Source organism: Ailuropoda melanoleuca, chromosome 2 (assembly GCF_002007445.2).
Source record: "Ailuropoda melanoleuca isolate Jingjing chromosome 2, ASM200744v2, whole genome shotgun sequence".
NCBI classification, from domain to species: Eukaryota; Metazoa; Chordata; class Mammalia; order Carnivora; family Ursidae; genus Ailuropoda; species Ailuropoda melanoleuca.
In genome coordinates, this window is record NC_048219.1 from 137,151,762 (window position 1) to 137,177,812 (window position 26,051).

Sequence of the window (26,051 nt, forward strand, 5' to 3'; positions counted from 1 at the left end):
CATTTAATTTAAATTCCACACACCTGGTAGAAAAAATACTAGAAAGACTAGGTTTCCTGCAGAATAAGCCTATTTTACTTTCACCAGAAAGATATTCTCACTACAAGTAAGGACTGGTTATTTGGGAATTTATTGTAATTCTACAGTCAGAAAGTTTGGCTGGATTGAACGTAATCCTCAGGCATATTGGATTCTAGAGTTAAAATACAGATTAACATAAATTAAAGCAGGACAATTTAAAGGAATTGAAGAAAGCAAAACTCTGCTAACTTAGTGAATATCTAAGACTAATCCACTTGCAAGCTCTCGTTTCATTTAAGTGAAATTAAGTAGAGATCTTAACTGGAGTATCTGTATCAGCGGTTTTAAAAAGGATCCACAACTCCTAACCAAATAAAAAGTGACACAGTTAATTAGAAAATTAGGGCTTACAGTGTGGTTTACTGCTGCACTAATTCATAATCATGTAATACAGAAACGAGAATACCTTTGGGGAAATTACAGGTGTTACTTTATGCTTTTCTAGAAGTTCCTGGAAATAACATTTGCCCATACTTTGAAAGGTAATTTTTTTTAAAGATTTTTAAAAAATTTATTTCAGAGAGAGAAAGAGACAGAGAGTGCAAGCATGGTGGGGGTGCAGAGGGAGAAGCAGACTCCCTGCTGAGCAGAGAGGCCAACTCGGGGCTCAATCCCAGGACCCTGGGATCATGATCTTAGCCCAAGGCAGACGTTCAACCGGCTGAGCCACCCAGGTACCCCTGAAAGGTCATTTCAAATTGCCCCCTCCATCCTAAATCAGAACATCTTTGTAAACAATAAGTCTGGCCAACCCTTATCTCTGGAATGCCCATCACTTCCCATTAGAATTTGCAGATAAGTAAGCAGAGGGGGTGGATGGAGCTGACAATGAATTTCATCATTCATTGGGCAGCTCATTTTATTTTCTGACTTGGTTTCCTAAGAAAATGTTTCTTCTGTTTAATTCCCTGAATTTTAGGGGGGAGGGGTATAGTCACCAGACTATAAAGATTATACTGTTAAAGTAAGAATTATATTTTACTTCAGTCTGTCTTTCTGGTGCAATCAAACTTAAAAATACATTAACTTAGGTCTGTGACTAAATTAATGTCAAAAGTGTATATGTGCCCTGCACATTCATACAGACCTGTTTCCAGCACTGCTAGAGCAAACAGCCCTTTCCAAACTGCTCATTTCTGAGTATTTTAATTCAGCTAGAAATGGTAGTCATTCATCTGAAAGCATCATACTTTTATATTCGATAGACCCGTTTAAGACTTGTAAATATTTTTTTTTAAAGATTTTATTTATTTATGCGACAGAGATAGAGACAGCCAGCAAGAGAGGGAACACAAGCAGGGGGAGTGGGAGAGAATGAAGCAGGCTCATAGTGGTGGAGCCTGATATGGGGCTCGATCCCATAACGCTGGGATCACGCCCTGAGCCGAAGGCAGACGCTTAACCGCCATGCCACCCAGGCGCCCCAAGACTTGTAAATATTTTAAAGTAATTTCTGTATACTAATTTTTCATGTTAAAAGAACTGTTCCTATATTGGGAATGATACTACAATAAAGATTTTTTTAAAGGAAAAAAAAAAGATGGTTGGGAAACCAGGAGCAGTGAGCTACAATCAAATTTGTAGTGTGGTGTGTTCCTGAAAATGGTAGCCCTGTGCCATATTAAACCACTCAACATTTATTTCTGGTAAATATATATAAGGAAAGCAATCAGTATAGTTCTCCCAAGCCACTTACAGTCCTTAATTCCCTAGACTGTTAAACTTAACATACAGACAACTTTTAATCAGGAATCACTCAACTGTATTTATTGACATCATTCAACCAACCCCAAGCCTGTTGAAAACCCAGAAAGGGCTTAAGGAGTTTTCTTCTTTTTTATTATCTGTCACTACTTTAAAATCATAGTTCAGTTGTATAATAGAGACAATATTTTTTAATGGAAGTTTTCCTTTACTGAATTTCAACATCAGTAAACATCACAGCATCATCACTGAACTGAGTGTAAGAGAATATGTTCACGCTTTCCCCAGACTTTTGCTGTAAAAGCACCCTGCTGCTCAAGAAATCCCAGCTCACTCAGCAGACGGTACTATCCCCCACTATAGCTGGGGAACAAAGCACCTCACACACCCAACTATCTGCTCACGGACAAGCAGAGGTTCTGCTTGCACACTTTGGAGCCTAAAGATACCTTGCCATGATCCAGAAGTGCAGAAGCTGAAGGCCACCAGGAGGACCGACGGCATCCTTGAACGGCCGTAGTTTAATAAAAACTGTACTGATTCATGATGGTAAAAATTTATACCAATGAGGTATCTCCACACATCTATGCCATTTATAAAACACTCAATTTAAAAAAGTTAACTGGCACAGTTTTAAAACAGACTCTTAAAAAGGAGAAGAGAATCAAATAGAAAGCAACAGAGACCAGTGAGATTGAAAAAGACACAGATGATGCAATAAGCTAAAAGTCTTCCAAGGTTACTACAAGCAGAAACCAAAGCAGCAGCCATGAGATCCTACTGCGGATAGCAATTACCTGGCATGCTTGTTAGCAAATTTCTAACTAGGAAATGCAAATTTCTACACTCAGAAGCCCAAGATTCCAGATTCCGTGGCTCTAGACTGGAACCAAGAAGTGTGCATTTTTCATAAGCACCGAAGATAAGAGTGATACGGACATCTCAGGGTGCGTGCTTTGAGACAAACACTGCGGCTTCAACAAGTACAAGAAGAAAAAAGGCCTTCTAGACCAACTGTATTTCTTTCCCAAAAGTTAAATGGAAAGTCAATTCTTATGAAAGAGAAAAGGTGAAGGGCAGAGAAATAGGAAAACATCAGTTATGGTGAATTACTCTTCAGTTTTGAGAAGGTACAATATTTGGATTGTTCAAATTATCAATCCAGGGACTATTCCAGCATTAAGTCTGCCAAATGGAATTAAGTGTATTCACGTATCCATAGGAGTATTTCCTAAGTGCCTACATGTGGCAAGAATGGCACAGATGCGATAAAACAGAAAACACGCCTTGCCGTAAACGCACTTTTAACCTCCAGACAAAGAGAAAGCAGGTACCAGGAAGTACAGCAGGAAGAAAGCCCCATGTCCCTAAACGTGGTAAAGTACAGGTCTCCGGCGTTCACAAGGAAAAGCTGTCCTCCCGAATCTGTTAGGGAGGAGGCAAGCAGCAGAGACCCTTCATGGAGATGGCATTTATGGTGTATCTTGAAGGGCAGACAGGTTGTGAACAGGATTCTCGTGTGCAAGAAAAGAGCACTCCAGGGCCATAAACAGTATGTCCACAAGTCTGCTGAGAGAGCTCTGAGAATCTATATAGCTAAATAGCAGCTTCCAGTGCAGTAATAACGAAGTCAGCTAGGCTCCAACTCCACCACAGGAAATTGTACAAATGAATGCAGGAAGACAGCTCCCTTCTCAGGAAACAGAAATTCCAACAGCTGGTTCCATACTCCACTTAAAGGGAAAAAAATTATATATGCATATGTATATGTGTGTGTGTGTGTGTACACACACACACACACACACACACACACACACAGAGAGCTAAAAGCCAGGAAATGGTGGTATAAAAACCCGGCAAAGAACAGTCAGCAGGCATTTTTCCAGAAGGCAGCTACCTTGCCCAGCGTTCACTCACGGTGGAACGCAGGCCCCTGGATCGGACTTTCGTAGGAGCTGCTGAGCAGGACGGACCACTGGCTAGCTTCGCACACCCATCGGTGTTCCTTCTACTGCTGAGGTTCTAACACTCGTTCAAAGGAGACTCAAAGATATCACGTATCACAAGGCCTCAACAAAATTCAGAACTTTTCTTGTCTTTTGTACATGAGCTGGAGTTTTTTGTTTTCTGTTTTTTCCCCCTCCCCTGTGCTGCTATTGCAGAGAAAACTTCCGATCGGCAGTTTTTCAACTAGAAGGCAAAGGAAACAAGTTTTTCTGCTGCCTCACTATCAGTAATCCTTGGGATCCCTCTTTGAAACAACTGAAACGGGGACTCAGATCTGGTCTATTTTGATTTATCAGCTATCCCAGCCAGGCAAGGCATGCAAAATTATACACACAGATCACCGACTTTTCCATCTTACGAAGTTAACTTATTTTTTTAAAGCAATGCTCTCCCAGGAAGCCTTGCCAGTCCTATCAGTTTCCACTGACTTGAGGCCTAAAAACGTCTTCTGTTTCTTGCCTAAGGTACTGCTCCTTTTCAGCACAACTGAAGTGGGTTTATGATTTCAGCATACACACAGTGCATTTAATCTCTGCACCGCTGTGCTTTCGCACAAAAGCAATCACTCCATGTCACTACACCGTTCCATGGTTTGTAAAGGTTCCCACACTAAAGGCAGATTACCCTGAAGCTAGGTGCTGAAGATTTGTTGTAACGTATGTTTGCTACATTATAGTAAAAGTCATAACATTTACTGCTCCATAACATACACTATTGCTTCTTTCAGGGTTTTTCTTTCTTTTTTTTTTTCTTTTCTTTTTTTTTTTTAATGTTGCCCTAAGCATTTACTCTAATTCAAGAGAAAATTCCAAAGGGGAAAAAAAGATTTTTAATCTATTTAAATGTTAGCTGCTTTCTATTACAGAAGATGGAAAAATACACAAAGAAATCATTCAAACCTCTAGAGGCCAACAGTCTAAGCTGAAATGGGCTACTTTTTTTTTTTGTACAGTTGTCAAGTTGAACATATTTCATATTTATAAAATGCTACTTGAATTCTGCACTCTCAAAAGTAAGATTCTTAAAATACTAGGATCCTATGCTCAACCTTTTGTTTCTGAAGTAAATGTAATGAGATACCTGTGTATTTAAAAATGGTATTTGTTGATCTCTAACAAGTGTTTCTAGAGTGCCAACTATGTGAAGTACAAAGTTTGGGACAGTGGGAGCATAGCAGTTAGCAAAACAGATAAAAATCCTGGCCTTTAAGAAACTTATGCCCCAGGGAAAATCCTATGTAGTTAACTAAATAAATGAAACAGACAGCCTATTACTCCCAGAGAGACTTGGTCAAATGATTAAATGAGGAAGGGGGGTGGAGGGTGGCAGATGGGTTGCAATTTTAAATAGGATGGTCAAGGAAGGCCCCTTTGAGAGGCAGTATTTAAGATCTAGGAGGTAGACAGTGTACTTAGGGAAAGAGTGTCCCGGCAGAAGGAAAAGCAAGGACAAAAGCCAGTATGGCTGGGGTGGAATGAGCAAGGGGGAGAGCAGAAGTGAGAGATGACGTATGAGAAATGTCATACGTCAGATATAAGATATATACAGTATACAGTATGCAAGGGACTGTAAGCCACTGAGATCTAGGATGGAAAAACCATTCGAAGAGTTTTTATTAAAAGCATTAATGTAATCTGGCTTTTTTTTTTTTTGAGATGTAAGTCACACATCATAAAATTCACCCTTTTAAAGTACACAATTCAGTGGTTTTTAGTATAGTCACAAGGTTGTGCAACCATTACCACTTCTAATTCCAGAACAACTTCATCACCCCAAAAAGAAACCCTGTACCCATTAGCAGTCACTCCCCTTATCCTGTCCCCCTCAGGCCCTCGCAATCACTCATCTACTTTCTGACTCCATGGATTTGCATATTCCGGTCATTTCATATAAACGGAACCACACTACACGTGGCATTTTGCATCTGGCTTACTGTGTACGTGCATGTCTCTGGCTACTGTGATGGGTACAGGCCAAATGGAGGCAAAGACAGAAGCAGGCAGACCAGCAGTGAGATGAATACAGTAGTTCAACTGAGAGATGACAGAGGTTTGAAACAGTATGGGAAACCAGATGGGAATTCAACGGCCGGATCTTGAGTACGTTTGGATAGACTGGACGTCAGGTAGGAGAGAAAGAGTCAAGGCCAAGGCAGGTTTTTGGCTGGAGCACCTGAATGGAGAGGACATCAACCCAGGGAGCAGGGCCAGGGGAAGTGGGAGGGGCAGGCTGGGAGGAAAGAGCAGAGGCTGGATTCTGATGTTAAGTAAACCCATGGTGCTACCAGCCTTCCCTGGGAAGATGCCCCAAAGGGAGCTGGACAGGAGTCTGGAATTCAAAGGAGAGGTCTGGGCTGGAGATACACTTTTGGGAATTAGAAAAGGAAAACATTCATACCATGAAACTAGAGGAGATCACCAAGGGAGTGAGTGATTAACTACAGAACAGAGAGCACAATCCAACTTGAGTCCTTGAGCATGTTAGTATTACAGGTCAGAGGGATGAGGAACAACCCGTGAAAAAGACTGAGAAGGAAACACCAATAAGGTACGAGAACCAAGAATGGAATCTTAAAAACCAAACGGAAAAAGCTCTCATGGAGGAAGGCACGGTCAACTCAGCCCAGCGTTGCTGAGGTGCCACGTAGGGGGAGGACTGAGAGCAAACCAACCAGGTTGAGGAACCAAGGAACAGACGGGACCCTCCCTCCAGCCTCCAGCTCACTCTGCTCCAGCCACGCCCACCTCTGCTTAGACAGATCCTGCGCGGGTGGGAGCCTTCCTCAGGGGCAGGTTTGCAACGGTGCAGGGTGAGCAGAGGGGGTCAAAGGCCTGACTGCAGTGGGTTCAGGAGACAGAGAGAGAAAAGGGATTACAGTCAGGGGCAATTCTTTTGAGGAGTTTAGCTGTAAGGGGGTGGAGAAATAGCTGTAGTTGGCGGTGGGGTAAAGAGGGCTTCCCGTAAGATTTGGGAAATAAAAATGTAAAGAGGGAAGCAGAGGATAAAGGAGAAAGCACAGAGCTGCTGGGACAGGCTCAGGGAGACAGAATCACACACTTTATATCTGTTTATCAAATAGTCTGCAATTAAAATATAAATCAACTACTGATGAAAAACAAGTAACAATATGCTATTCGCTCCCNTTCCCCCCCCCCCCCCCCCACAGAAGACACAACACCCATCATTTAAAAGGATCTGGATCTACTTTTCAAGGCTGAAGATACTGAACTGATTGTACACAGAGGAGAAGGGTTAGGCTCTGAGCTTGGAGTCATAAAAGCCAAGTTCAAAGACCATGACAAGTTACAACATCCCAGAAACTTCTCTTCACCTCTGTTTTACACCCATTAAATATGGATTAAAAACCTGTCCTTTCTACCTTAGGGAATTGATGAGATAATCAAATGAAATACACAAACCCTGTAACTCATAGCTGTCTACATCCCTGTAAGGCATTTCTCTGCTATCAGAGAAGGAGGAATTGCATGCTTGGTCTAATTCCAACACCCTACACTTCAGCTCCAAGACAGGGAACAAAGGCAAAATCAGAAATTTTTGGCAGAATAAGTAATTAAAGTATGAAAAAAATAGAAGCTTTCTGATATTGTATTTAAAACACAGTAAGCTGTACAGGAATTATGCCCCAATTTCCACCTTTAAAAAACTCAACAACCAAAAATCCTTTAGTTCAGATTCAGCTAAGCCTGGGGCAAAAAAAAAAAAAGAAAAAAATAGTAGTACACTAAATTTGACTGAAGGTATGAAGCAAGCCCATGCTTACAAAAAGATGTGACCTAGTATCTTTCCATGACTGTCTCTTAATCTTCATGTTCCCTACCACCTGCCAGGATCAACTCAACTCAAAAGACTATTTCATCCTTAACTTCTTGCCCAATAATGGACATTAATTAGTAGGTGTTTAAAAGAAGGTTTTTTTACATTATTGTCTTTACTTATTTTTAATTCAGGCTGCTTCGTGTATGGACCAACAGTTCTTGCTAAGGAAAACACACCTTACAAGGCATCTTGATCAAGCCATTAACTTTCTCCTTATTTTGTCAGGTCAAGTACAACACAAGGTGTGGGCTCTCTTTTTCTAATGAGAATGAGAGCATCTATGTATATCGAGGAACTGTTAACATAAAGATTTCTGAGATGGAGTTTACGGTGGACACCAAAGCTGAGCTGCCCTCATTGCTCAAGCTCCCCCTTGCTTTTGGGCTGAACATTTTGGTAAGAATTCACCTGGCCATGGGATCTCACAAGATAAAGCAATGTGTGAGAGACAGAATACACAAAGAAAACACACACACCTGTGTGTGTGTGTGTGTGTGTGTGTGTGTGTGTGCGCGCGCGCGCGCACGCCACTTTTCTTTAAAACATGTCTCTATTGCTTTATAATATGCAACACTTGGCAGAGGGGTCAGAGCTTCCTTGTGAAATCAATACGTATACCATACACAGTTAAAAGGAAAAAGAGCTTCATTATTTCTAATTATAAAGGTATCTTCACAATTATGACATATCGGTTTGTATATCAATAGCATATTAGATACGGATTCTTTACTCAGAATCCTAATCTCCCACTAAAACCTCAGATAATCCCTAAAATAATTCATTTTATAATGCCCTACATTATATATTACATAATGCCCTACTCATATATATATATGTCATTTAAGCATCAGTTTTGATTATTTTTAAAGCAAGTTTTATCATGATACACATTACCCTAATTATCCTGATAATTACTAACAATACAATTAGTTCATGTCATAGATAACATCAATAACATATTAACTAGTCTTAATTACTTAGGGTCATCAATAGGAATACCTAGCGACGGACTGACTACATAATAAAATCTCCACAAACTCAGGATTATCTGAGGAGTGTGGAGCTTCTCACCCTCACCCTAGGTGGAACCAGGCTACACTTTTTCTTAGATGACAGCATCTGCCTCTCACAGCTTCTCTGCCGCCCGCGGCCTTTGGGGAGGCGGCCAGTCATGCCCTGCTCCTGACAGCACGTCTGTGTCTAGCAGGCTCCCCCGACCCCATCAGCTATGTCTGCATCCTCAAAGCAGTAGAACTAGAGCCCCGTGTGCAGAGCGAAGCGTCTCCGCCCCAACCCAGCTGTGTGGCCCCGGACAACACACGGAATCCCTTTAGGCATTCACGTCCTTGTCCACACAATGCAAGAACTGGCCTGCACGATCTCTAAGTCCCATCCAACCATAAGACTTTGTGATGAATCTTGTGAATGGCTGGGAAAACTAATATCTAAGTTCATTAGAACTGTGCCCAAACAAAGAACAGAGAACTCTGACAAAGGACCTCGGAGATTCCTGTACTTTGGTGCATGGAATTTATAGTATTGTATTTTTGCTACGTCGTGGACTTTAGGATCTTCTAGGCTCTTTGCTATTTTTCTAATAAGTGAGGTTCTTATTAAATGCGAGAGAATTATATTGAGTTTTCTAAAAAAGAAAATTAAATATGACTCATATATACTTCTTCCACCTAAAAGAATTCAAGAAATTTTCAAAACTCCAGAGTAAATTATTCCTTTATGAAAACCTGTTTCTAAATGCATTTCCATTTGATAGATCAACAAAATGACACTGTATACTAAAAAATGATTTACCTATAACTACATCATGACCATCAACCAAGCCAGCAGAGAAGAGCTCCTGAGATACGCCATCTGCCGTATCTGTCCAAATGTGAAATGAATATGTATTAGTAACCATAAAATAAAAATCAGCAACCCAGCACAATGTAAAAGATAGCTTTCATTTACAAAAATCACCCACGTGTGTTTTAATTCAACAATTCAGATTCTATCAGAAGGAAAAATCAGAGGCAATGTAAAATATATTTTGCCATATATACTTTGCATCTTGGTATTTATTCAACAGAGGTTATACGAAATTATCATTTCATTTTTGGTGAACCAAAAAACATTTGCCCTTTGGCTACCACCTGACTTAATCCTCAAATGTACCTCTGTAAGTTAGCTCATAATGGGTCCCAATGACACTGCTTTTCTTTCTTGCCAAGGTTAATTCCAGCCATCATCAATCCTTTTCTATCATTAGTAGCTACTGAGTCAGAATTTATGGCAAAGGTTGAACAGGCAGCACTTGACACAACCTTATATTTGGTACAAACAGCCTTTGAGCTTGTTGGACTATTAAGATGAGCTATTTAAATTTATGCTATTAAGAAACTCCTTTAACATGACATTGATCATTTGATAGCAACGGATTCATTCTCTTAGAAAATGTGGCTGAATAAAAGAATGCAGTTTCTCAATGATAAGTGACAGGAGTTAGAAATCTCATAAAGATGGGACTGAACAGGTTGTAGCAAGCGAATATAACCAAAATCACTTAATTGAAAGGTTATGAATGAACATGGTAATAAGTGAGAAGTCTGTTCGAAGACTTTGTAAAGAGAAACTGATAAATGGCAATGTGCTCAAAAGAACCATTATGAACCCCTATGTTTTTACAAGGGAGAGGACATGGTCCCCACAGCCTTCTGACATTATCACAAACGTCCAGAACTACGGCTGGGTAAGAAGAAACTGGCTCAGCAGCTGGTAATAACCTGGACGAAGGTTTGGCTCGAGCGCCTTCCAAAGCCAGGGAGCACCTCAAAGTAGGGCTGCTGAATCAACCACGCATCTCAACTGAATTGCAGTTTGCTACGCGTAAGGCTGCCCTCAGAGTGTGCATGCTCATGCGTCAGCGCTCGTGGGAGCGTGTCGCTGACGGTAAAATTATCTTTCAGATCTGTGGCCGTTAATGCGCTTAGCCCCGTGTCTGACACATAGTAACTACTCCATCAGCGGTAGCCGTGATGCTGCGGCTCAGCCAAGGGTCATCGGAAATACACGTCGCGCTCTAGAGCACTCTCCTTCGCCCCTTTCATACGTGGCCCCATTTCCAGGATCTCGAATAAAAAATTTGAGAGCCACTGTATATTCTTTGTACATCCAGAGACATTGTGGTATTGCATCATTTTACTCATCCCATTTTATCATGAATGACATGGAATAACATGAAGGAAATGGAAAAGAAAAAGGAATCTTTCTCGACTGTGAGATTCCATATAAGGTGGGCTTATGTTGGGGCTTGTCCTTACTCTTAGAAGTACAAAAATACACCTTATAAAATTCTCTCAGGGATAAACTGATCCCTTAGCATGGAATCTAGGGTGAGAGGCTCTACTCTGCATGCACTGTAGCTTTATGAAGTCGACTGGAACATTCTGGGCTCATAATCTCATCTTCCTGGATGCCACCAGAAACTTCACTACAAAAAGTGTATTGAACTAAGGTGTCTACCTAGTAGGCACAGGGCACACAGTAGGCAGTGATTGCGTTCCTATGGACTAATCATCTCTTAAAGCATCTGGATGTGTTACCACCACCTCTAAAGTATCAATAAGATCTTACACCTGAGTGAGGAGCTAGGCTCACAGAACGTAGTTGAAAATGGAATAATCAAGCAAATCCACATTGCCGGCTAGCCCTAGAACAGTGCCAAGGCAAAGGACATTCCCGATGATTAAAGTTTACAGCATCGCCTGTTATTCTCAGGACTCCTGAAGACCAGGAGGATGAGTCGCATTCAAATTGCACAAGGGCCATGCTGGCCATTTCTGGTCCCAAAGAGAAACATTCCATGTTTGTGTGCCATTAACCCGTTACTTTGTGTGCCTGTAATATATCAGTAATGTTTAGAACAGAAACTGGAAGGTAACTGGTAACATTTTTCTTTAAGCAGTTTAACATTCCTAATGTGTCAACAGGGTTAAATCATCCTATATAATCATATATGCTCTAGTTCCCAGAATATATAGCAACATAATAAATGCAAAGGGCTGCTCTCAAGTGAAGACAGAGAATATCTGCCATGTTTGCGTTCTACACTCTGTGCCATACGACACGTTTACATGTGCGTACAGCAGACACTACGCTTGCATGCCCGGTGCAGACAGCATGTGAAATGCAGACAGCATCAGCATCACAGAGGGACGGTGATCTATCCATGGTGTTTCCGTTACTAAGGGCCCGAGCTCACTGCCCGGGGAAGGCCAGCTATCATCAGGAAGCCGATGCTACAGTTGCTATCTGGGAAACAAAAGCAGACTCAACCCACAAGGGCAAGCGAGGCTGCCAAAGCCAGCATAAAGGGCCAGGCGATGCAGAGAGGGCCATCTTCTCCCCCAAAATCCTCAACTGGGAAATTCATTTCTTTGTTAGCTCCTGAAATTCAAATTAATTTCTATTGCCACTGTCAATTTTAGATAATTAGATGGAAAAAAAAAAACTACCCTTGAGAGAATTTGTTCTTTTACTTACTGTATTTGAAAGATTTATCATATAATTACTAGATTTTATCACACTATTGGCTGGTCAATATTCTCATATTATGACAAAATAGAGCACTTTCGGATAATACAAACTGGTATTGTACGATTTCATAGATTGACTCTAAACTGCCCAAGGTGCATGTTCCCAGAAAGAAAGATCAATTAGCAAATTTATCAGGGCCTTACTTGCCTCTATTTTATAACAAGTACTTTATATGTTACTTTAATCGAATATACTGGGAATCATTAAATCTTTATGCTGGCAGGAGACTAGACATCAGGGCCAGCGAGTCAATGCCCACATTTGGCCCAGAAACATGTTCTGTTTGGCCAGCAGTGGTTTTGTTGTTTTTTAAAAACTGAACGTGAACAGACAGAACTGTCTGGTTTCCTGAAGTCCCCACTGTTTGCTCTAGCTCCTGAACACGTCTGACTGGGTCTTCTTACATTTCTAACAGCAGGGAGGCTGAAGCAGGTAACCCCTTGACCAGATATCACACTAGAAAACTTCAGATTTTCAAAATTTTAGCAAATATGATTTATTTAATCAAATCAAAATTTACAGGGAGCTCTACTACATAAAATAGAGTGTTATTAGCTTAATGTATATTAACATATTCAAGTGTATGAGCCTAATGCGTTGTATTTTAATAATATAATGTATTTTAGAAGATTGTCAATATAGACATTGAGGCTACTTCCATGTATTCAAATATCTGAAACCAGAGGTCAGGGAGAACAAGAAGTCTCAGCATTAGCATCTGATACTCACCTCTTTGGGTTGTTCTGGTTATAAACTAAAGAGTGGAAATAGCAATTTTTGCTTAACTACGAATCTTGTGGACTCCAAAGCCTGTTCATATACGTTATTTATCCATTAATTAACCAAAATTACTTGAGATTCTCCTGCATAGCAGGCACTTGGTCAAGTGCTAAAGATACCAGGAAATGAAGCCGGGTTCTACAGACTCCAGGCATCCAGGAGCTGAGAAGGCAAGCAGTCCAGCCTTGAAGGTGCAAGAATGGCAAGGTTCCTACCAAGCTCTGTGGATAAGGGTAGAGGGGCAAGTACAGCACTTTTCTGTGTGACATCTTATTTGTTGCTCCCCTCTCACTAGGACTGCTCTATGCTACTCAGCACACTTGTCACAGGGTCCTTTAGGCCCTGCGTCACCACGCCAACATTTCTTTTCATGGTCGAGCTAACATATTTCACGTGTATGTGTATATAAACTGTGCAGCATGTCACAGGAATTCATGTAGTCAGTACCGGTCCAGTTTGGATTCCCCCCAATTACTGCAAATCCTTCCGCTCTCCCTCCCTTCCCTCCATCCTCCTTTCTTCATTTTTAGAGAAAGCAGTTTTGAATAGCAAATTATCACCACACACTTTTAATCAATTTCTTCAATGCTCTTTGCAGGAATAAAATACTAATTTCAATTAAAACTCACCTCTTCCTGGAGTAAACTCAAACCGTATGTCATTAAGCTCCTTTCTGGAATTTCTGAAACACATAACACATAGCACATTACAATCCAATGATGTACAGTTTAATCAAACTAAATGTATTCTAATTTCTACAAGATGCTACTAACATGTAGACAGCATCTACAGTTTTGGGCTTACCCTGAGTTGTTCATCAAGCACAAGAGATAGTTATGACAATAATAAAGAGAGATATTTAACTGACTAAATTTACCTTATATAAATATGTTTATTTCACAAAATTCCAAAAATAAAATGTCCTTTCATAAGATCTACACTAAATCAATAACCTTAAATTCCATAATTAAAAATTTCAGATTTTAGTCTAGAATAAATAATATTTGATATATTTTTCATCTTTCTTGAAAACAGTATTTCATCAATTATTTTTCAAAGTGAAACAGGAAAGATAATCTCTAGGATGAAGTTTATGACAACATTGTGCATTAAATCATGCAACAAAATGCCCAGAAAAGTATATGTATTTTGTTATTAAAAATTTTATCTATGGGGCACCTGGGTGGCTCAGTGGGTTAAGTGTCTGCCCATGGCTCAGGTCATGATCCAAGGGTCCTGGGATTGAGCCCCGCATCAGGCTCCTTGCTCAGTGGGGAGCCTGCTTCTCCCTCACCCTCTGCCTACCACTCCCCCTGCCTGTGCTCTATCAAATAAATAAATAAAATCTTTAAAAAAAATTTATCTACATAGAGGGGGACCCCCTGAATGTTGTGAAATTATCCACTGAATAAACTTTTTAAAAATACAAAATGCTTACATAAAACTGTAATATATACACATATATGTATATTCAATCCAAAAACTGATACTAGGGAAATATGGAAGAAGTAAATACCTAAGATATGAGTTTTTCATTCATATTAACTTCAAGTAATGATACAGGGCAGTGAGTTATAATTAGAATGGTTTTAAATTCTCATAAGAACACTAAAATTTTATGAGTAACTCAACAGATGCTACAGTTAACGTTAATAAAAATACCATAACTGCAGTAGGAAACAGGAAATGGTAATTTCTACAGTCAACTATTTGCTCAGCTGCCAAGGGTCCAAGACAGATACAGACATGGTCTGAATACCCATCCCAAAGAGCCTCCTTCGGGTGGCAGGAGAGTCTGATCAAATCCTGTTTAGTTCTCCAGTTTGGGACTCTAAAAACCCTGGGTAGTATCTCCTGTCTCTATATACAGGGCTCACATCATGATGCCACAGTCTCTGGACCCTTTTTGGTCTCCAGCCTGAGGCTGGTTCTTCAAGTGCTAGGACATCCTTCCACACTAAAAGCAGGAGGCCCAGAAAAATGACAAAGGCAAGGTACTGATTTAGGAAAAGTCCTTCTTCCATGCCTAGAGAATCTGGCCTGTCTGCACTTTCACACAAGCAGAGAAATAAGGGTCAGGAATTCAAGAGATGCCCAAGCCCAGGCCACAGTCATAAGAGCCTTGAACCACTGTGCATCTTTTCCCAGGTGTTCCCACCTTGACTGTCACTATTCCTCTCAGAGTTAGAATGGGACGGGGCAGGGGAGGGGGTGGAGAAGAATGGCAACGCTAAAGCTGGGCTTCTTTTAACATCTGCTTTTCGGGACTGAGGCCTGAAAATTGTGCACTCCGACTCTAAAGAAGAAGACATAGGACCAACACATGGAATTGCAGACAACGGAAGACGGTTCAGAGATCATCTTGGATGCCAGACTAAGTGACCCTGTCCTGGAGCTGGGGCAGACCCCGAGCAATCAGTGCCTACAGCAGAAGGGCTGTTTGCCTGTGGCCTTGTTTATCTGCCAGTCACCACACATTTACACAGTGCTTTCATATACATCAGCAGTTCTCAAACTTTTTTGTAAACCTCTATAATGTCTGGCTTAAGATAGATGGATTCCTATTTTTGCTTCTATATTCAATCTGCTACAATATCACATATCATGTTGCCTGCTGCTGGAAAATTCCACTCTAAATGTTGAAATAATGAGAGTGAAAAAGGCACATAATTTCTTCATGTTATTGTATAAAATAGTTTGACCTCATGGGCTGCTTGAAAGGGACTCAAGGACCACCCCCCACCCAGGATCATCGGACCCCACTTTAAGAAACACTGATATCAAATCTCATGAATCAAATCTCATTTGATTCCAGCAATCAATTTTCGAGATATGCGGAGTAGGTACTATTTGTTGATGAGCACATTCAGGGGCCTTTCCAAGTTTACAAACTGCCAGACTGAGGACCAACAATTCTACATTGGAAATACCGAATGCAAATATAGAAAAGCGCAATTCCTTTCACTTTTGAGCGAAAACACTATTCCTCAAGATTTTTCACATTACCATAAAAAGATCAGCAAGTATTATTTATTTAATAGCCTTGGTTTTGCGTGCTATGTATCAACAAAGGTTGAATTAAAACTAAAAGAGTCCAGTAAGGGGGAAAAAAGACCACTAGGAAAGCAAGTATTTATAGTGTATTTAAATAATGAAATGATAGGAGGAGGAAAAAATGAAAAGGAATTTGATTTGATGCTAATTTAGGTCACTGTTCTTTTCCTCTCTTTCTTTTGGTCAGTCTTGTCTAAATTAGTTTGTGCTACTAAGGCCATAAAAAGAGAGGTTTAAGAACTGTACCCAGAGTATCATCACGTACATCCTGATTAAGTATTAATACCACAGAAGTAATAACCAGTACCCATCATCTCTACATCAACTATGGCTTGAGTTAGGGAGGTTGCCTAGTCAAGTCTTTCTTTTACGACTCTGAACCTAAAATACTTGCCTTTGAAAAGATCACAGTGATTGATTGTGAGTAGTAGACTTGTCTCATCAGGTTGAAATATAGTTGGAAAAATGCCTAATTGGATCTAACTACTGAAGGTCATCCTTTTATAAAGAATTAATCTTTTCAGACTCATACTTAACACCTTTAATTGAAAGTACATTTACTTTAATTGATATGGCACAGGATATTCTTGATTTCAAAGAAGCTGAAAATAGGTATGATTTAAAGCCAGAAACTGAATCTGTGCAACTTTATAGAGGAAATGTTTAAAACTTGAGAGTAACAGCTTTAAGACCCAGGCTACCTTCAATAACTCTTATTAAAAACCCTGTTAATCCTGGGGCGTCTGGGTGGCTCAGTTGGTTGAGGGTCTGACTCTTGATTTCAGCTCAGGGCATGATCTCAGGATCCTGGATTAAGGTTGGGCTCTGCACCCAACGCGGGGTCTGCTTGGTATTCTCTCTCTCTCTCTCCCTCTGCATCACCCTGTCCCCTGCCCCAGCTCACACTCTCTAAAAAAAAATAAATAAAATCCTTAGAAAAAATACAAACAAAAAAACCCCTTCAATCCTCAAAATAACAACAACAACAAAAAAACACTCCAACAAAAAAAAACACACTCCTAAATTTGATAAGTACAAAGCCTTATTTCTCATTGTAGGTATATATTACATCATAAAGGCAAATGTCTACAGGGCTCAGGCAGAATAGTTATATTTTAAAATAGGTGATACCATTACATGGTTTAAAACCCAAAAGATACAACAGGGTATTCTGTAAAAACTAGGCCTCCTACCCTTGTCACTCAACTACCTGGTCCCCCTCAATGATACAAGTTTTTGTACATCTTTCCCAAGATGCTTCATGCGTATATCAGCAAATATACACACATAGTTTCTTAAGCCTGTTTAATACAAATGTAGCATACTGTATCCATTGTTCTGCACCTTGCCTTTTCTTTTAATAATATACGTTGGAATTTCTCCCTATTGGTTCATAGTGAGCTTTCTCATTCTTTTTATTGTAGCTACATAGTATTCCGTTGTCTGCAATATCCTTTTTTTAACCAGTTACCATTCTATGAACAGATTGTTTCTGGTCTTTCACTATTATAAACAATGCTCAATGAATAACCTTGTTCTTATATCATTTTGCAAATACATGAGTATGAAAATAAATTTCTAGAAGTTGCTTGTTCAAAGGATAAATGCATTTGCAATTTTTATAGATATTGTCAAGTTCCCCTTCATCTAAGTTGTACCAATTTATACTCTCACAAGCAATTTGTAAGCATCACTGCAGGAACTTTCAATGAATAAAGCAAGAGGTATAGTGTTAAAAAAAAAAAAAAACCAACACAAAACAGGAAGATGTGTTCTGCCAGCTGGAAAGCTTCTTCCCCATTTAAAGAGGACAACCACTGCTCAGCACCAGCTGGGTAAGCCAGGCAGGAATTTAGGCTCAATCATGTTAAAAAAAAAAATACGCATACACACACACACACACATACACACACACACACACACACACGAGATATATAAAAATATACAGGTTTGATGTAAAATTCATATACTATATATAAATATAAACACATATATATTTGCTATGTCCTTTCAAAGTGACAAACCCAGAGATACAGATTGTCATGTTTAAAGTCTTCCTTCTTGCTCATTCAGTTCATCTGCAAGGGACACAGTGAACCATCCAATGAGGCAGCTGGCTCGGAGGGTGGGGATGACAATCACGTGAGAGGTGATGGAGGTGCAGCGGGCCTGCGCAGTCAGAGTCTGCATTTTTCAGGAGGTAGAATTTTTCTGTACTTCTTAATGTACCACATCAGGACAGTCTGCTAGAGTTATTGCTCCTAGAGGACTCCAAAGCCAAAATGCCAGCTCAGGACTAGTGCATTCCTTAGCTCCTCAATCAGGTCTTTTAGCCCACGCCAAAAAACGTATGGGGACACACGACACCTAAGAAGCAGATGTGATCCAAATGCTTTGAAGCCCAGATACCACTGGTTGTCAAAGGACACCAGCAACCGTGAGTGCCACTGTCATGTGGTGAGGCTGATTGCCAACCATTTCCCCAGGCTCTGAGGCTGAGGATGCAGTTGGCGTAACACTGGCAGGTATGGTATTTTCTAGGGGTCCAGACATGCCCCCTCCCTCCTAAGCAGCAGACAATCCCCTTTTCCCTTATTTGAACCTAAGATTTCAGGTCAGGGTGAAGCTGCTGGTATCCAAGGAGGTCCAGAAGGACTCTCACTCCTAGACTCCTGGAATATTTCCCCCTATTGGGAGCAGGATGGAGATTTTCAAACAGGCTGGGCTAAGAATCAGGACATCATTTTTAGTTCCGCTTGCTTCTTTCCTGCTCTTGGCATTGAACCAAAGTCTCTTCCCACAGGCTTAGGACAGAAAGGGACTATGGCTCCCACTGAAGCTTGCTGGGCATCTCTCTCCACACCAGCAGAGAGCCTGGCACAGACCAAGGACGTAACGGAGCCGTGGGGACAGAGGTCTACATTCAAATCCACTCGCTACTTGTTTGGCATCTGTCATCTGTTTCCTCAACTGGGAGATGGGGAAAATAATAATTAATGGCATTTACTGTCTGCCAGCGTGTGCTTGGTGCTTCACTGATGTTATCTCACGCCATGCTCCAAACAACCCTCGACGTGGGGATGGCTCTTAGCCCCTCTTATTTTATAGACAAGGATACAGAGGCTCGGAAAGGATAAAGGACATATCCAAAATCATACAACTGATGAGCAGATCCAAACTAAATCTAGAACTGAATGAATGTTACCCATTGTCTTCTCCGGTGCACAACCCTTAACCGGAGCCACTGGGGGCCCCGCCTTGAGTCTGCAGATGCTCCTAACTGGTCTCTCCGCAGTCAAGCTCACCATCTGCACAGGAGCCAGGCAGCTTGTTATCCGGAAATCTGATCGGGCCACTCCACTGCTGAAAGACTCCATTTTCTTCCCCGTATTCTTTTTCTATTTTTTAAGTAGGCTCCTCACCCAGCTTAGAGCTTCACACAGGGCTTGAACTCACAACCCTGAAATCAAGACCTGAGCTGAGATCAACAGTCAGATGCTTAACTGACCGAGCCATCCTGGTGCCTTCCCCGTATTCTTAAAATTTAAAATCCTTAGCATGACCCCTCCAAGACCTGCTTCGACCTGTCTCCCCATCTTCAACTGTCCTGCACTGTCCCCTGCTCACCTTGTTGCAGTCTCCAGCCTGCCCTCCCTCCCCAGATACAGCTTTGCAAAGGTGCAGGGGGAGCAGGGTGGGGAGGTCAAAGGCCTGACTGCAGTGGGTTCAGGAGACAGAGGGAGGAAAGGGATTCAGTCAGGGGCAAGTCTTTTGAGGAGTTTAGCTGTAAGGCAGTGGAAAAATAGCTGCAATGGGAGGTGGGGTAAAGAGAGGGCTTTTTAAGTTGGGAGAAAAGCAACATTTGTGTGCTGGTGGGACAGGCCTGATACAGAGGGAAACAGGGGGGTGGGGAGGGAACAAAGAAGTACTCCTGGGAGCTGCAGCTTGTTGGGGAGCCAGCTTCCCTCAGGCTAGCAAATCTCCATTCTCATTCTCCTTCCAATTGACTGACTCCAACCGTGTTCTTTTGGGGGAGACCAGGAAAGAGGGTAAAGACAGCCAGAAGAGGGTAGGCTCTCCTCGCCTCTAGTTCTGTCCTCAGTAACTCACATTTTGTACAAACGTAATGTTACTACCTTAACGTCCACCTCATCTACTAGACACTAAGTTCCCAAAGACCAAAGGCCTTTTGCTTGCCCTGTTCACGGCTCTTCCCCTCTGCACCAAGCACAGTGTCTTAGGAATCCACTGATAGCATCTGTCACATGAATGAATGAGAGTGAGAGTGAGAGTGAGAGTGAGAGTGAGAGTGAGAGTGAGAAAGAAAGAAAGAAAGAAAGAAAGAAAGAAAGAAAGAAAGAAAGAGAGAAAAAGAAAGAAAGAAAAAGAAAGGAAGGAAGAAAATTTTACAAGTCTGGCTTTTGTCAAGTGCCTCTGCTTGGTCTCTGAGAAACTGTCACACCAGTTCTCTGCCCTTTCTCTGTGTGCCCAACGACTGCTGTCTGCCTGTCCCTGTGAATGTTCTGCCCCCACCATCTTCGCTTCTCCTTCTCTTTCTGGATAATTCTGAATGCATCATTAAACCCAGGTTAAACCCAGGTACTTCCCCAGAGCTTTAAACCCATTATCAACTGTCTACACAGCATCTCTCCATGCAATGTCCAGACACCAAAAAACCCAGCGTATACAAAATGGAATGCATCACTTTTCCTCTCAAATTCGCTTCTCTCTGCTCCCTATGGCAGCAAATGGTGGTGACAGCCAACTACCACGAGCTGTGGGTGATACCTTCTTAAGATTCCTCAAATCATCCATTTCTCTTAAAACTCTGCTACCACTGACCAAAGGCCGGTTACCATTATCGGCGCCTAGAAGAGAATAACCGATCTAATGAACAAAGGGTATTTTATCCACACTCAAACACACCGCACACAGACACACGGAGAATGCTGTCGCCAGAGCCACAGATGAACGGCCAAAGGAAAAGGCCATGAAAGGTTGAGGGAGTGAATACTCGGGGTGTAATCTTGGCAGATGAACGTGTTGTAGCCCAGGAAGAAAATCGTTGTACTTAATGGGATGTGGGAAATGACGCCAAAGCAACGGTAAGTCGAAGGACACCTACAAGTGTAAGGCCAGAAACAAAAGATTCAGGAAGAGAAAAAAAGCAGCCTCCTGCATCCAGGCCCATGGCTGCGGGATGCAGTGTTTCTGCACATCTCTGGGCTTTCCTAGGGCTGAGTCTTTAGGTCAGCCAACCACACCGCCTTCGGGACTAGAGAAGGTCCGTCTAGGCTCTGCAGCTCAGCTGCGCCATCAATTACCTTCAGTTAGCCACTTCCCCTCTCCAACCTCCACTCCAGCTCCCTCTGCAGGAAGACAGGAAACAACGCTGCCCTCACCCCGGGTTAAAGGAGCTGTGCACAGACACCCTGTGGGCCCCTCACGGAGCGATCGGGCATTCTGATGGTTCCAGTCCTTAAAGAGTTGACAGTGTTCCCAGAGAAGGACAGCTGACAGGAGGTAAAAGTACCGGGGAAAGCCCAACGTAAAGATGTCCTTAAAAAGCAGTAGTAGAAAAAGAAATATCAGTCTAATTCAGAGAAAGGAGCATTTCCCCTCTTTTGGTTCTCACTCTCTCCATTCTTCACAGTCCTGTCAAATTCATCTTCTCTGAGGTAAAGGTCCAATCACAGAATCACATAATTTTACAACTGACAGGAGCCCTGGAGGTCACATAATCCATTTCCCTCATTCCTGAGGTGAAGAAACTGAAGCCAAAGAGATTAAGTGGCTTGCTTAAGATTACACAGCTGGCTAATTCACTCAACACTCCATAAATACGTATTGATCATCTACTAGGTGTCAGGCCTGTCCTAGGAGCCATTTATGGCAGAAATGACACCCAAACCTGGGACTGATGCTTCTAGATGACTGCCTTTTATTCTCAACTGGTGATTCTCAAACTGCAGGGTGAGTTGAGGTGCGCTCTCTAAAGAAAGAATTCTTTCCCTCAGTGACGCCCCTACCCCTAGCAGTTAAGAAATGCTGCATGCAGCAAGAGAGGTTGCAGATGGGAATGGGTTCTATACAGGACTGAGGTGATGACGGCAGAAATAAAGGTTAAGAGCCACTGCTGTACCCATCAGCACTGTGCCCCAAAGCCCTGCTTGAAAGGGAAGCTCTCTTCTAAGTACAGATCTCCATATACCCTGAGCCATGCCCCAGGAGAGTGAGTCCCATACCTACCCCGTCACCCCCACACCTTGGCCTTGCATTTAACTTGCCTTTAAAGAGCCTTTGGGATCGGTGAGTCTCCTAAAATGTGAAAGTGAAAATTCCTTTCAGGGTTGGACCTTCGGACACCCAAAAATGTGCCTATGGCCTAGCAAATTTATAAGCTGATAGCATCCAGAATTCTCGTCTATACCAAGCCATGCAGCATCACACAGCTTATGATCAACGACAAACAGATCAGGAAGTCATACAGTTCCCTTTAACAAGAAAACATAAGCAGTGACTAATACAACTGTGTGTGCATGCATGCATGTGCGTGCGCATGCACACACACACTTTCTTGAAACAAGGTATCTTGATCTATCTTGAGGAACTGGACACCTGCACGCTGCTTTCTACAGGTTTTTCTGGGCTAAAACCTCAGGCTAAGGACTCTGACGCATCCCCCAGGTTACTGAGCAGCCTGAAGGGCCTTTCAGATTTACGGTCCGCACGGAACAAGCAGTCTGGCTGCACAGGATTTCACACAGCTGACACCTAAATGAGAGGTGTGTGCACAGAGCCTCACAAAGAAATTTCTCACACTCTGTACAATGCTTATACCCATGAATAAATCATATGCAAAAAGGTTATCATAAGTAACTGCCTTTACTGTCTACAAAAGTAGTTTTCATCTGGAAATAATCTTAACTAAGTTCCTTTAAAAGAAACCTCTTGAAAATCTACATGCTGGCCAGGTAGACTCCTCTTCCCACCCCCCCTGCCCACTCTCTAGCCTAAACTTGTTTCTTTTTTTATTCCCTCTAGTGGACTTTGGAAAATCATGAAAAACACTTCAAAATACAGGAAAGTTCAAGGAGTAATAAAACAAATATACATGTACCTACCATCCAGGAACTTTTAAAATGGTAACATTTTGTCATATTTACTTCAGAGCTTAATTCATAAAATTTTAATAATGTTTTGCCTACACAGTCCAAAATCGATTGTTACATCCCAACCGTGGTAAATCATGAGTGAATTGATTATTGTGTGAGGACTCTGCTTCCTGTCAAGTTTATGGAACTGTCTTTTCATGGGTGGCAGTCCTTTTCAGCATTTAGAATGTCCAGTGAATATATTTACTGAATTGATTTTTACTGATAGGCCAAGAGAGAAATGGAGTGACCACATAAAAACTAGAGTCAGGGGGTGCCTGGGTGGCTCAGTCAGTTAAGTGTCTGCCTTTGGCTCAGGTCATGATCTCAGGGTCCTGAGATCGAGTCCTGCATCGGGCTCCCTGCTCAGTGTGGAGCCTGCTTCTCCATCTGGCCCTTCCCCCACTTGTGCTCTCTTTCTCTCTCTCAAATAAATAAAATCTTAAAAAAAAAAAAAAACTACAGTCAGGCGTACAGCTGATAGAAGTAGAAACATTGCAGTCTAATCAAAGTTCACATTTTTTTAGCAGCAGGAAAAATTATTAAGCACACTTACTAGTTAGGGGTTTTTGTGTATGTCTCTTGACTGAAATCCACAGATAGGAGTAGAGAAGCAGTCTTCATTACCATCACTTGCGTGGGGAAGTCTGGAGTATGTTAGCGTTTACTACAGAAAACCTGGACTCAGTGTTTCTGTGACAGATAACCTCTCTTCAATGCACCAGCCTCCCAAGTCAGCATGCTAAGTAGGTTATACTAAAAATGCAAGGGGCACCTCTAAGATGTGGATTCAGTAAATATTCAACCGGGCTCTTCATCTCACGTCATGGTAGGTATGTTTATGCAGATCAAGAGAGAGCAATATGGGGAAGTGGGGGGTGCTGCCCATATCTGCAGCACTCCTGGGTCAAGTTTCAAGATGGTCGAAGTTTAAGGCACAAACTGTTACAATCTCTAATTATTATGGGAAACAATCAATCTTTGCGGTGTGTTTTAATTCTTGCAAAAAGGGATGGTTAAGTAGTTCAAAGTTAAAACAATATTCAACTGAACATTATCAACAATAACAAATTAAAGGGAACAGAGAAAGAGAGACTACATATACTTGAGACATCAGTAACTCCCACTGAACACTGAATTTAGCTTTGTTTGCTTGCAGCTCAGGCAAAAAAAAAAATGGAAAAAGTATTGCATGATACAGTTCTTCATCAAAAAAGAAACATGCAAAGCAGATATTTTTCCCTTGGCATTAATATCAAGGAGAAATTCTGTATGGAAGCCCCTTTACAAGGGACACTGAGTAATGTCTTCAACTCCATGTTGTAAAGGACAGAAACTTTTTTTCATATAAATGTCTTCCAACTATGTGGCGCAAAAGATGAAAATTTTTTTCTCCCACAGGCTGAAGGCACCATATTAAATCTTACCTAAGTGATGGCATTTCTGCGGGGAGCTGAAATAATACAGCCGAGGTACATTGTTTCCTGATGATTTACCTCAACAGAGGGAGCCCAAAGAACCTGGAGAAATGAATGGCCCATGCGGACTGCTTCCTGATGCCCTAAAAGTGTCTTTGTCAAGGGCTATGATGGGTGATTCTGTAGCTGAACTTTGACTAGCGTCGGAAGGCATCTGGTAGTCTTGCAGATGTGTTGATTAAACATAGATTTTTCACTTCAGCTAAAACTTAAGTGCACAGGTAACATTCTGCCGTGAACACAGAGGAGACAGACTTAGATTATGTCCTCCCCTGGAGAGGTGGCTAACTGCTAAGATGCAGGGTGTCTCCATGTCAAGAGGAAGCTCCAAATCTGGCCAAGAAATTGAACATGTGCTCAGCTCAACACACAAAACTGTGTTGCTTCAGAAGGGAAAAAGGATAATTGCTTAAAAGTTTTAAAGAATGCCTGCTACTAATCAAGAGAGTTAGCCATGGTTAGTATAGCTGCAATAATATAAAGTGAGCAAATTACAATAGAATTCTTTACACTTTAGTGAGGTGATCACAAAAGTAGCAAGAACTATGCTTTAACTTCCCTACCAATTTATATGTATAATCATATCCCACGAAAGCAATATTGAAAATTAGCAAAATTAAAGGGAAAATGATCACTTTTAACTTGGTTTAAAATACCCACCCAATAAAGGAGAAAACTGTGAAGGACTAATGAATAATAAGTGTTAATACCAGTGTCCTCTAGGTTAGAAATGAAAGCAGAATCTTCCCTGGCTTTTCCACACGGAGCGCCTTAAGACGATTAAATTTAATGATAAATGAGATTGAGCAAGTATTTTCTCTTTTGATCTGTTTCAGAGAAATGGCCTATAAGTAAATGTATTTACAGTCTAGTGTGGGTGACCCTTTGTCTTTGGCAAAGACATCATAAATCCTCAAATTGGACTTTCCTGAAATTACTTCAGCAAATGGCTACTTATAAAACACACAGTTGCACAGAAAATAAACCTTGTTACTAGGCATTTGATAGGTTGTTGATGGGCATCAAAAAGAGACATTTATTAGAGCATGTCAAGCAGCACTTGTTAGGACTCTGGATTAGGGACAGGGCTTTTATTCAGAATAATGTAAAAATAAAAATAAAAAAAATTCAAAAACTCAAGCATGAAGAGGGGGCGCCTGGGTAGTTCGGTTGGTTAAGCGACCGACTCTTGGTTTCTATTTGGGTCATGATCTCCGGGTCATTAGATCGAGCCCTCCACGCAGCTCCACGCTTAGGCGGGGGTGGGGGGGAGGGTGGATGGTGTCTGCTTGAGAGTCTCTCCCTCTGTGCCTCCCCCCACTCATGTGTGCTCTCTCTCTCTAAACTAAGTAAATCTTTAAAAAAA

At 41.5% G+C, this 26,051-nt stretch overlaps 1 protein-coding gene across 1 annotated transcript in view; it reads right to left on the reverse strand.

Moving 5' to 3' along the window:
• STK39 (serine/threonine kinase 39) overlaps window positions 1-26,051 on the reverse strand; it is a 228,834-nt gene that overhangs the window by 47,849 nt on the left and 154,934 nt on the right. The window contains exons 15-16 of the mRNA XM_034642208.1: window positions 13,629-13,681; window positions 9,439-9,507 (exon numbers count right to left, since the gene is read on the reverse strand). Coding sequence (XP_034498099.1) covers window positions 9,439-9,507; window positions 13,629-13,681 — 122 coding nt within the window. The remainder of the gene's footprint in view (window positions 1-9,438; window positions 9,508-13,628; window positions 13,682-26,051) is intronic.